We start from the raw sequence: 12,538 nt of genomic DNA on the forward strand, positions 1-12,538 counted from the left end.
GATTAATTCCTATAATTATTGTGCAATAGTTTATATGCCCTACTAATTATCCCTTTTTAACAGCAGCTTCTTTTCCAGACTCAATTAAAAACTCAAACAGTGCCATTCTTTCATTTATGATTCCCCTGTCCCTTTTTCTTTGTCTATATGCTGTCATTCCTTGATAGGGAAGGCAGTCGCTAGCCTGCAATCCAAATATCTTCTTATCCTATTCCCTTTCTATTATCTTTCCCTCTCTAATTATTTGTTCACAGTACTTTGGTTCCTTTGACAGCTTTCTCCAATAAATTCCGCCCCCTCTTGCTTATTCTCTGTACCCCTAATTACAGTAGTGCCTGTTGTCAAAATCTCCTCTCTCCATTCCAGTTTTGGCTTAGTTCTTAGTATACTTTCTGCTACTTTATGAATATAATATTCTGTGTGACTGTTATTTGCTTTAAGGATCTGTGTCCAAAATCCCATTCTTTCTTTATATCTTGAATTACTACCTTAATTCACCATCATAGCTTTCCACTTTGAATTGTAGCATGTTAAGTTGTCAATCTCGCCTTCATTCTTGCTGGATGGGTTCAGAGCCGAACCTCGGCTCCGACTCGGCCAATACTAAAGCTCGAGAGCTAATTCCACCGGCTCGAGGCTCCCCTATATCCCACAATGCTAGGCGGTAACTACTCAGATCTCGTTTGCCGCTTAGCTGACGAGGTGCTTCTTCTACCGGCTTTGGCAGGTTAGTAAGTTTTCTAATTAGAAACTTCTATTTCAATCCCTAATTTTTCTTCCTTTTACCATAGTTTTATTTATAGTATTTCAGTAGTTTAAATCGGGTCCCCCTTGAGTGTATCCAATCCCTTTTTATTCCCTTCTTAACTTTTAGGCCTTTGGCTTTCTCCCTTCCTCTAGTCCTTCAGTGTGACTGAAATTTTATTTTTTGCTTAAGGGTGTGTTTGTGTGTTGTGCTTGTGTTTTTACACTAAGTTAGGATGTCTAAAGACTCCAAGGTCTCAGGCTTCAAGAAGTGTGATTTGTGCTGTCAGAAAATGTCTCTGACAGACGGTCACACTTCTTGTGTATATTGCCTGGGACCTTTGCACCTGCAGGACTCATGTGCTGTATGCCATGCATTCAGCCCTAGAGTCCTGCAGGAACGCAAAAATAAATTGATTTTACGTGGCTTATTAAAGCCTGAAGGCCCCCCGACTCAGTCTGTGTCGGGGAAGCCTTCTAAGACTTCCAGACCGTCGGCTCCAGTTTCTGAGCCGTCCCCTGGAAGCATTAGATCAGCTTCGACATCGGCTCCGACTGGAGCCGATGTTTCCAAATCTCATACTATCACCTCGGCTCTGGCTGGTGCCAAGGTTGACAAGACTCAGTCGGCTCAGTGGCTTATTAAAGCCTGAAGGCCCCCTGACTCAGTCTGTGTCGGGGAAGCCTTCTAAGACTTCCAGACCGTCGGCTCCAGTTTCTGAGCCGTCCCCTGGAAGCATTAGATCAGCTTCGACATCGGCTCCGACTGGAGCCAATGTTTCCAAATCTCATACTATCACCTCGGCTCTGGCTGGAGCCGAGGTTGACAAGACTCAGTCGGCTCCGATAGGCTTATTGGAGCCACCTGCTAAGAAGAGGTCTAGGTCCCCTTCCATTGGCTCCATCCATTCGGCGCCGGGATCTCCTCTTCTACCAGAACGGAGCCATAGGTCTCACTCCTCTCGGTCCTCCAGGCTGTCCGACCATGATTTACAAAGGGTGGTGAGTAGACTTCTCAAGTCCGAGGCACTGGCCCAAATGCTGCATAGCCCTACTCAAAAGTCAGCGGCTATTTCCATCCATGATTTTATTCCTCCTCCGACTCCTTTGAGTTCGGCGCCAGGGCTCATCAGAGCCATGGCTGTCGGTGCTTCGGAGCCGATACCTTCTCTTTTGGCTCCGTCGTCTGCTCCGATTTCCTCATTGGAGGGATCTCGGCGCTGGGCTTCCCTCGTCAGCTCCGAGGGGGCGAGTGGCATCGGACCCTTGTCCGACCCCGTTCTCCCTCTCGGAGCATCGGCGCTGGTGAGTTCGGCTCCGACATCGGCCTCGGAGCTGTCCCTGTCGGTGCCGGGGGGGTCTTTGTCTCCTCGGAGCGGGGACCTCCGGCCTTGCCTGATAGGGGCGCCTTCGAGGTCATGCAGAGTGTGCTAGACCCAGTGTCTAGCCCACAGTCGGCTCCGTCAGCTCCTCCCTCTTCAGTGCCTGCCGTGATTTCTACCCATCCCCTTGTATCAGACCGCAGAGAGACAGCTCCTCAGGTTTCCCCATTGGGAATTTCCTCCTCTTCCGAGGCCTCTCCTGATCCAGTAGGAGAACCCCCTTGGAAGAGACAGTGCAAGAGGAAGCACATTGACTCCCCTGAGTCTATCACCTCTGACACTGACTTGGAGGAATCTGAAGGTTCCCCTCGGTCCCCCTCTGAGTATGTCTCCTTTGCTGACATCCTTGAAATCCTGAAACAGAGGGGGAACTGGCCTGCCCTTAACCTTTCAGAGGACGAGTCAGTTTACCTTGAGGCATTTGGCTCTCGCCCTTCCACCTCCAGGGTGTCCCCTCCCTTTGACCCCCTTATGAAAGTGGTGGCAAGGAAGGCTTGGACGGCCCCTGATTCAGTGGAACCTACCCCAAGGAGGCCATCAAAATTTATTACTGCCCCTAAGGACAAAGACTTTCTATCAAAAGGTGTCTCTGTTGATGCCATGGTGGTGGCCGCAGCCACTAAGAAGGAGTTAGCTGATCCTTCGGTACCTGTCCATCCTCCTAATAAGGAGTCTAGGACCATGGACAGGTATGGTAAGTGGATCTTTTCCTCAGCGACCTTCTCAATGCGGTCGCTGAACTATTTGTGTCACTTCACCCTTCTCCAGAGAGATTTGCTCAAAGATATGGGTGAGGCTATACAGGATCCAACAGCTGAGGGGTTCCAAGACAAAATGAACTCCCAGTTGGCAACCCTGAATTTGATTGTTAACTCCTCCATGCGGCTTATCTCATATGCTGCTGATGGGGCGAGTAGGGCCGCAGGCACAGGTGTAGCTTTACGACGTCACGCCTGGATGCGGCTTTGCAATTTTGCGGACCCTTTCAAGGCGTCCTTCACCAATTCCCCCTTTGATGGCTCAACATTGTATGGTCCTTAGGTGAAGGATACATTGACGAGGTGCGAGGTGGAAGGTAAGACTCTCTCTGCCGTGGGAGTCCGTTTTTCTACCCCTTCTAGACCTTATCCAAAAGGTCAGAGGGGAGGAAAAATGTGGTTCCGCAAGCCTCAGGGAGTCTCATCTGATGCACAAGGTCGATTCCCCTCTAGAGGCAGAGGGGGGAATAACAATAGACGCCGCCTTAGAGGCAGAGGAGGTCCGCAAAACCAGGGTAGCAGAGAAACTTTTTCTGATAAACCCTTTCAGCATCCCTGAGGAGCTGCCCGGCTGTCCACTTTTGGAGGCAGTCGGGGGAAGATTATCACTGTACCCAAAAGCCTGGCTTTCCCTTACCCAAGACAAATGGGTACAGTCAATCATATCCGAGGGTTACAAAATTCCCTTTATTCACACCACTTCCCAACCCAAAGGATCCCTTCCAGACGTTCCACCCAGTCTAAGGGAACAAGCAGCACTAGAAATATCAAAGCTGCTATCAAAAAGAGCTATCCAATCAGTCCCAGCAGACCAGCAAGGATCCGGAATCTACTCCAAATTCTTTTTGGTACCAAAAAAAAAACAGGGGACTGGAGACCTATACTGGATCTCAGCAAGTTAAACAATTATATAAAAAAAAACAAAATTCCGGATGGTCACGCTACAGTCCATTCTACCCTTCTTGGGTCAGGACAATTGGATGTGCTTGATAGACCTTCAGGATGCGTACTACCATATCAAAATGCACAGACGCTCCAGGAGGTTTCTCCGCTTCAGGCTGGGAGCCAGTCACTACCAGTTCAGAGCCCTGCCCTTTGGTCTCACTACAGCCCCCCGAGTGTTTACCAAATGCATGGCAGTGGTTGCGGCTCACTTGAGACGTCAAGGATTCCAGGTGTTTCCATATTTAGACGACTGGCTCCTTACTGCCGCCACCAGACATCAACTGCTTCTAGCCAGAGACTTCACCATCCAAACTTGCCAAGCTCTAGGCATTTCAATAAATTTCGAAAAATCTGCCTTGTCGCCTTGTCAATCTATTACCTTTATAGGCACCACCTTAGACACACTCAATCTTTCCGCCAGACTTACAGAGCAAAGAGTGTTAGATATCCACAAACAAGTTTACCTTCTACTACAATGCAACAAGGTCAAAGCCAGGGTAGTCTTGAAGGTATTAGGACTCATGGCAGCTACTATCACCCTTCTCCCCTTAGCTCGTTTCCACATGAGGATCCTCCAATGGATGCTGTTTACTCAATGGTCCTTCCAACAGCTCCCAATGTCTCACATCATATTAATAACTCAATCATGCAAGAATCACCTGTCTTGGTGGATCACATCACCTCAAGTTCTCCAAGGCAGACCTGTCGTTCCTCCCTCCCAGTCGCCACGGTGACAATGGATGCCTCCCTGATCGGGTGGGGGGGGGCATTATCAGGGCAGGACAGTCCAGGGCACGTGGCAACCTTTCGAGTGCCACTTGCACATAAATGTCTTAGAGATGAGAGCAGTGCTTTTAGCGTTGCAAGCCCTTCAGGACTCTCTTCCCACGGGGACTATTGCAATTCAGACGGACAACATGTCCGTAGTGTGGTACATCAACAAACAGGGCGGAACCAGATCCTACCCCTTATGTCGAGAGGCACTCAGTCTTTGGCAGTGGGCGATTTCTTCTCAGCGTTTTCTGATAGCAACGCACATTCCCGGGAAGTCCAACGTGATTGCGGACAAATTGAGCAGGGCCATTCTGATGCCCCACGAGTGGTCTCTGAAGAAATCAGTGCAGGAAGAAGTCTTCCAAAGATGGGGCCAGCCTTGCTGCGATCTTTTTGCTACTCCCCAAAACAGCAAGTGTCACGACTTCTTCACTCTCTTCCCGTTACCAGGCCATCCCACCAGAGACGCTCTAGTCCACGATTGGCCCCAGGGACTTCTATATGCTTTTCCCCCTTTTCCACTGATATCTCAATTAATTCAGAAAGCTATCGCCTTGAGAGTTACAATGATCCACATTGCCCCTTACTGGCTTCGACAGATATGGTTTCCATTCCTCCATCATTACCTATTGGAGCAGCCTTGGCATCTGGACCCAGTGCCAGAGCTGTTGACCCACCAGTCGGGCCAGCTGCACCACTCCCTTCATTCTCTCAACCTCACAGCGTGGTTTCTCCAATTCCTACCCTAGCCAGGCTTCCCTTAATCTCTCATTCGGTCCGGAACATCCTGATAGCCTCTCACAAATCTTCTACCAGGAAGATTTATAATAGTAAATGAAAACGTTTTTCCTTCTGGGCAGCATCAAAGAATATAGACCCTTTTACTGCACCTATCCAGTCTATCCTAGATTTTCTGACAGAGCTCTTCCATTTAGGCTCTTCTTCATCTACCATTAGAGTACAACTAGCTGCTATATCTAATTTTCATGTAGGAGTCTCAGACTCCACTATCATGTCCCATAAGCTCTGCAAAGCCTTTTGAAGAGGTATTTTTCTGCTCAAGCCCCCAATCAAAGATCCCCCACCTCAATGGGACTTGAATTTGGTTCTGGCATCCTTGATCCTCCCCTTGAACCAGCGGCTTCATGCCCTCTTAAGCTGCTCTCATGGAAAACACTTTTTCTAGTAGCCATAACTTCAGCTAGAAGGGTATCTGAACTTCATGCTCTGTGCAGTCGTCCTCCTTATTTAGTTTTCCACAAAGATAGGGTGTCCCTCCGGACTAATCCGTCCTTCCTACCTAAAGTTTCCTCTGAGACAAATCTGAACCAAACGATTGATTTCCCAGTTTTTTTCCCTGACTATTCCAACAGATCGGAACAAAAGTTACATTTTCTAGATGTTCACCGCCAACTTAGAAATTATTTAGACAGGACTAAACAGTTCAGGAAATCTGATCAACTTTTCCTGTCTTATGCGGAAGGGAAATTGGGCCTTCCAGTTACTAAGGTGTCCCTTTCAAGATGGCTTACCTCTATAATTACCTTCATCTATGAAATCAGACATCAAAAACTGCCTTCAAGACCTAGAGCTCATTCAACTAGGGCATTAGCTACATCTGTAGCTTTTCAGGACAGGCTGCCTATAGATTCCATTTGTGCAGCAGCCACTTGGGCTTCTCCTCATACCTTCATTTCACATTACAAATTGGATATGGCCTCCAGAAACCGTGCCAGCTTTGGTTCCACTGTTCTCAAGAGTCTGTTCCGATAGGCCACCCGGAATAAGGTGCTAGGGATGCGGTCCCATCCAGCAAGAATGAAGGCGAGACTGACAACTTAACATTAAGAAGTTATGTACCTACCATAACGTTCCATGTTAGTTGTCTTCTTCTTGCCTTCTTTCTTGCATCCCACCCTCCTTCCCCTTAGCCTGGACAGACCGATAGGAAATTTTGGGATCTTCCTTTGGAGTTTCCTTCCCACATGTTCTACCACCTCTATTCCCCCTTTTATGTTTGTGTAGCTTACATTCAGGTTTATATAGAGGTGGGTTCTTTTTTCTCCATACTATGGAGACCAGAACTGCTTGGTTTAGCTATAAAACGAGATCTGAGTAGTTACCGCCTAGCATTGTGGGATATAGGGGAGCCTCGAGCCGGTGGAATTAGCTCTCGAGCTTTAGTATTGGCCGAGTCGGAGCTGAGGTTCAGCTCCAAACTCATCCAGCAAGAAAGAAGGCGAGAAGAAGACAACTAACATGGAACGTTATGGTAGGTACATAACTTCTTATTTCTGCTTGTGCTAAATATAAGTGCCTTAATTGTATAACTCTAAAATATCTCTTCAGATCAGTTAGTCATAAACCTCCATGTTCTAATGGGCGGACCAACTTATCTTACTTGATTCTTTTCCTCTGCCTCTCTCAATTAATATCCTTCAACCTTTTATTAATTACTATGCACAACTTCTCCTCTGGCTGGTAAAAAATATGCCTGACCTGTGTAATATAATTAAAGCGATTAAAAACATTTTCACTGCTTGTATCCTGCTATCCATATCCCTAAATAAGAGCTTCCAGTTTATCAGTTTTTGTATTATCTTTTGTTTAGTTTCTTGGCACATATCCTTAGCTGCCATAACAGTCAACATCCAATATTCATGAAGTGGAACAATATTAGGGGAGAGTTCAGTAGATTGAGTTGTTTAGTTAGTTATGACTCAATATTTAAAGAGAAAATTTGTTATTCAAGAGATTTGTTTAAAGACAGAGGTTTCCACGAACCCAGATTAAATTAATTTATGATGGAAGTTAGTAAAGAGTGATCAGAGATTTTTTCACCAATTTTATTAAGTGGTCACACAAAGGAATTATCTGACAAAAAAATAACTAATTTTTGAGGGAATTTTCTTTACCAATATCTTTGAATATGAAAGACATAAAAAATATCATTGTTAGTAATTGGAAGATAATGTTAGGCAATACAGATTTCAATTCAGGTGCTAGGGGAGGCCCCTTTGTTTGTATATAAGAGAACACAAAATATTAGGAGTTTGTTAGAAAAGTCACCATTTCAAACAGTTGCCAGATGTGGGTTGTCAGGTACTTACAAATGCTGTTATAAATATTGTAGATACATCAGTGAAATCTCAAATTTAGTTTTAAACCATTCAGATAAACAATATTGGGCAAAAGAGAAATTATCATGCAGTTCTGAATTAGTTGTTTATTTGGCTTCCTGCTGTTCCTGTGAAAGCTTATTTGTGGGTAAGACAGCTAGAAAGCTTTCATGTAGAGCTTATGAGCATGTATTTGCCATCAGAAATAAAGATGTTAAGAAAATGTTAAATAAGTGCACAGTTTAGTGTTCCAATTTTAAAAAGTTTAGTTTTTTGCAGTGCATCACATGATTGAAAAGCCATTCAATGGGAACAATAAAGCTGAGTTGGAATATAAGGGAGTTAAATGGCAAGTGATGCTGGCAAATAATAGGCACCATGTTTAAATGAACTTTGCAAAGAGTTTAGTTTTGTTAATATTTTTAATTAATGTTTTTATACTTAAAGTATGGATTTGTAATTGCTAAAGTATTGTAAACTTTAAAAAAGTAATATGTATTTTTATATTTAAAAGTGATGTACTTTTAATTCATGTCAGCTGATTTTGCTTGTGACTTTGTTAGTTATTGGTATTTAAGGAAGGTTTTTTCTTAGTTGTGTTCTGATATTCTTGTTTTTAAAGAGAACAAAAGAGCTTAACCATATACTGCTAGTTTTTTTCCTGCAAATGTTTCTTAATTTTTATTGTGTAAGAGTACAAACTTAAAACAACTGACAACAGCAAAAAATTTGACTTACTGACTCCAGGCACACTGAGGTTACATTTTGGGTAGCCAAGATCCTTAGGGGATGCAAATTCCCAATGGGAGCAACCACAGTGTTCCATAATGCTTTGCTGTGCACATGTCCGCTTGCAGGCCTGCAGAAAGAAACACATGTAATAGAAAAATGTTGCAAAACATGTTGTGGTACACTTCTTACCTGAAACTCCTCTGACATTTAGAAAGTATATTCTTGATTTAAGAAAAAAACAGGCATTTGTTTATTACAGCTATCCTTCAAAATATATTTTAACACTCATATTCTGGCTGCAGTTGCTGTTTGCTCTACCATATGTATATGGTGATTTCCAGGTTTAGCAAAACCCCTGATAAGCTGCTCCAGGTGGAAATTCATCCTACATCTTTAAGTCGTCATTGCTCAACTAACAATTTATACCCAAGTTTGGTAGCAGTCCATATGAATGACAACGATTCCATGACATTTGATAGAATCTAAGGGAAACTTTGTAACTTTATTATGAATCCTAAATTATGACGAATACTGTTACAAAATATAAGCTTAATTTTCATCTCAGTTCTTTTTCTTTTGATTAAACAACTGACTTTGTGTCAAACAAAACAAAAATAAAAAGTATTTTCCATATGAAATGTTGATATATTATTGCTTGTTATTCTTAACATGCTTCCATAAGAACTAATATCTTCTCTACATTGGTTCCAGATTTTTTAATGTTTTTTGTGCTACTGATGCTCAAGCAATTTCATCCTGATCATGTATAAGGAGTCCCTATAAGGCAATAAGGCAACATTAGTAGCGTTGTCGCCTCACAGTAAGATGCTGTCCGGTTCGATTCTCAGCTAAAGCATCTTCTGCGTGGAGTCATGTGTGAATGGGTGTACCTTTGTTGAAGGTTGTGCATCAGGGCTGGTAACTCGGCACGTAAAAATCAACTACCAATCATTAGCGGACCGGAGTTCCTCTGTGGTGACCCCTAACGGGGAAAAGCCGAAAGACACAACAACAACAACACAACAACTCATCAAGAACATATGATGTGATGTATCAATGGCTTCCATTCCACATGAAGCAGAATTTGCTAAAGTGAGCTTAATACACATCAGGAGTTAGGAACAGTATCTTGATAATGGGTAGTCAACCATATACCCCTATGTGTGAAGCACCCCTTTACTTACATATATATATATATATATATATATATATATATATATATATATATATATGTGTTCACTTTGGAATCTTGAAATACTGAAATTTCGAATTTCAGTATCTCAAGACCAAATTGTCGAATCTGTAGTTGCGCGAAACTGCAGAATATCGAACCTGCGGTACTGATGGCATGTTAGGTAAGTGTTATGTTTTTTTAAGGGTTTTGGGGAGGGTTTGTGTGTTTGTGAGTGTGTTGGGGAGTTTTAGGTGTGGGTTAGGGTAGGTAGGTAAGAGTGTGAGTGTGTCATTGTTGAGAGTGATGGTGTTTGTATGTATGTGATGTGTGTTTGGGCAACGGGGGGTGTAGAATGTCTGGTGGTGGGTTTTCTGTCTTTTGGTGTTTAGTGCAACCTTAGAGTTAGTATATATAAGTAGTGGGGGGTGGGGGCACAGCTCCCCACATGGTGGGGGGTGCAGGGGGGCTTTCCCCTGCTTATAGGAAGGGTAGGTGTGTGTGTTTGTTTTGTTGTGTTCATGTGTGTTGTTTTGCTTTGTTGTAGTGTTGGGAGGTAGGTGTATTTGTGTTTGTATGTGTGGTGTAGTGTTTTGTTGACGTTTGCGGTTTTGAATTTCGCAGTTTTGGTTTTCGGGTTTGTGTGTTTTTGGCTTTATAGTCTTGAGCTACTGAAATTCGATATTTCAGTATTTCGAGATTATAAAGTGAATCCATATATATCAGTTTTGAGGGTGTACCACTATAAAGAAGAGGGAATATTAAGTAATTCCTCTTACCTGAAGTCATGGCTGATCTTAAGTGAATTGGCACCCTAGGCAAAATGGCTCTATAGTGCCCCCCCCCCCCCCCGTTGATCAATCCATTCAAAATGCACTCTGATAATGGAGGAGGAAGCAACTGTATTAAGTCATGAGGGTTTTAGATGCTCTGAAGTGCATTTTCAATTTTTTAAACAACCTTTTTCATTTATTGATTGCCTGAACAAAAAACATGATCAAAGAAAGAAATTTAGTCTTACTCTTTAACCTTGTTTTTTCTTGCATCCTTTCAGCACATTCTGTGTAACCAAGACTACAGAGTAATAAACTGCAGTGGAAATAACTGTATTACTCCAGAGGCCTGGGGGCAACTAGACCCCCAGAAGCCATGTGAGTTCCAGATATTTTGAAGTGCATTTTAGAGTTATTGAAACAACTTTTTCATCCAATGGTTGCCTGAACAAAAATCATAACCAAAAAAGAAATGTAGTCATTCTTTGTAACTTTGTTTTTTCCTGCTTCCTTTCAGTGCATTCTAACTGACCAAGACTTTCCTGTAATAACTACTAATTATAGATTTTCTGAAGTGTATCTTAGAACTTTTTTCTTTCCTTTTTATCCAGGGATGGCCTGAATGAAAATCATGAGTACAGGAAATAAATGCAATCCTACTTTTTTTTTATTTCTAGGAAGAAATAAGTTGTACCCAAGTTTTAATGCTCAAAGCTAACTAAACACCAGTTTGCAATAAAGTAAGGTAACAAATGCTTGTGAGGATGCAAATATCATATCTGGGAATAGTACTTGCACCATACCCCCACAGCTCAGAACAGGTAATCATTTTCTTTGTATCCTACATGGGGTTAAATTGAGATATGCATTTTAAAGTAGAAATGCCCAGTCAAATTTAACCTGCTGATTAAGTATGACTGGGACCATTTCTCCCCGTCCCAAAACATACTCATCTCTTGTTTACCCTTCTGATGTCAGACTTAGAAAAAACTGACTTGAACATAATATATCTGCTGTTGACATACATAAACAACATGCTTACTCTCCCTAAAAGATAGCCACCTGTGCATCAGATGCTCAATTGTGAAGAAAATTAAAGAAAAAGATTGCTATAATGTTTCCAACTGATTACTTCTAGAGACAGCACAGTTCTATGCAAGCTATAGTGACCCTCCATGCACTCCTTTAAAGTTCAAATACAAAGTAAAAAACCTGTACGCTATGCCAAAGTCCCGATGAGCTTCAAAGCACAAACAACTCCAAATAAAAAGCAACAGGACACTGCTGTGTTGATAAAATGTAGATAAAATCTAATCCAACATAGACAGATAAAACACCAGGTAAGCGCTTTCGGGTTACACCCTTCATCAGACAAAGATACATTCTTCAAACAACATTTTTAAAAGATAAGACAACCAATAGCATCTAGTGAAAAAAACGCCTATTTTGGAGGGTGGGTTTAACTGGAATGACATCATTTAATCCTGGTATCCTGTGTGCCATAAACTCTATGATCCATCTTGATTCAGCCAAAGCTGTCTGATGTTTTACATCACCCCCCCTACTGTTTGGTTTGATGTTAACAATAGCCCTATATTTGAAGCTATGTGTAGGGTTGCCACTGATATGCCTATATAAGGCATTACTCGGGTCACTATTCCTGTAAATGAACAAAATGCAACGTTTACAATGGCAATCCTTCCATTTGGAAGCATGTCTCGAATATGGCATAGTGCCTAGGGGCATGAGGATACTCTGCATGCCAGCCCAGGGAGATCGATATCCGGATCTACTAGCGAGGTGGCAAACACTGAATATCAACACTAGTTTCCAATACATGAACATTTTGAATGAGTTTTTTGCCCCTGAATTAGAAGGGCTGAAGTTAGAAGTTCAGCAGCTACAAAGCAAATTAGACTCTGAGTTCACTGACTCCAAGTATGTGCAGAGACTGGCAGCGCTGCATGAATCTTTTCATAGCAACACTGAGAAGCTGCGCAATACAAAGTTAAGTAAAATTAAAAGAGATTTTGAAGATTTCTCCAATGGGAATATCTTCGTTTGGCCAAGGCATAATCAGGCACCAACGGACACTAACAAACGGATACCAAGGAAGTCAGTAACGCATCCTGTTGCTGGG

General features: G+C 42.7%; 1 protein-coding gene across 1 annotated transcript in view; it reads right to left on the reverse strand.

Moving 5' to 3' along the window:
* Positions 1–12,538, reverse strand: part of LOC122790625 (amiloride-sensitive sodium channel subunit gamma-like) — a 1,193,300-nt gene that overhangs the window by 607,867 nt on the left and 572,895 nt on the right. Inside the window, exon 6 of the mRNA XM_044058151.1 lies at positions 8,461–8,581. Coding sequence (XP_043914086.1) covers positions 8,461–8,581 — 121 coding nt within the window. The remainder of the gene's footprint in view (positions 1–8,460; positions 8,582–12,538) is intronic.

The sequence above is a fragment of the Protopterus annectens genome, chromosome 16.part0 (genome assembly GCF_019279795.1).
Source record: "Protopterus annectens isolate FY-2018-M chromosome 16.part0, PAN1.0, whole genome shotgun sequence".
Lineage (NCBI taxonomy): Eukaryota > Metazoa > Chordata > Ceratodontiformes > Protopteridae > Protopterus > Protopterus annectens.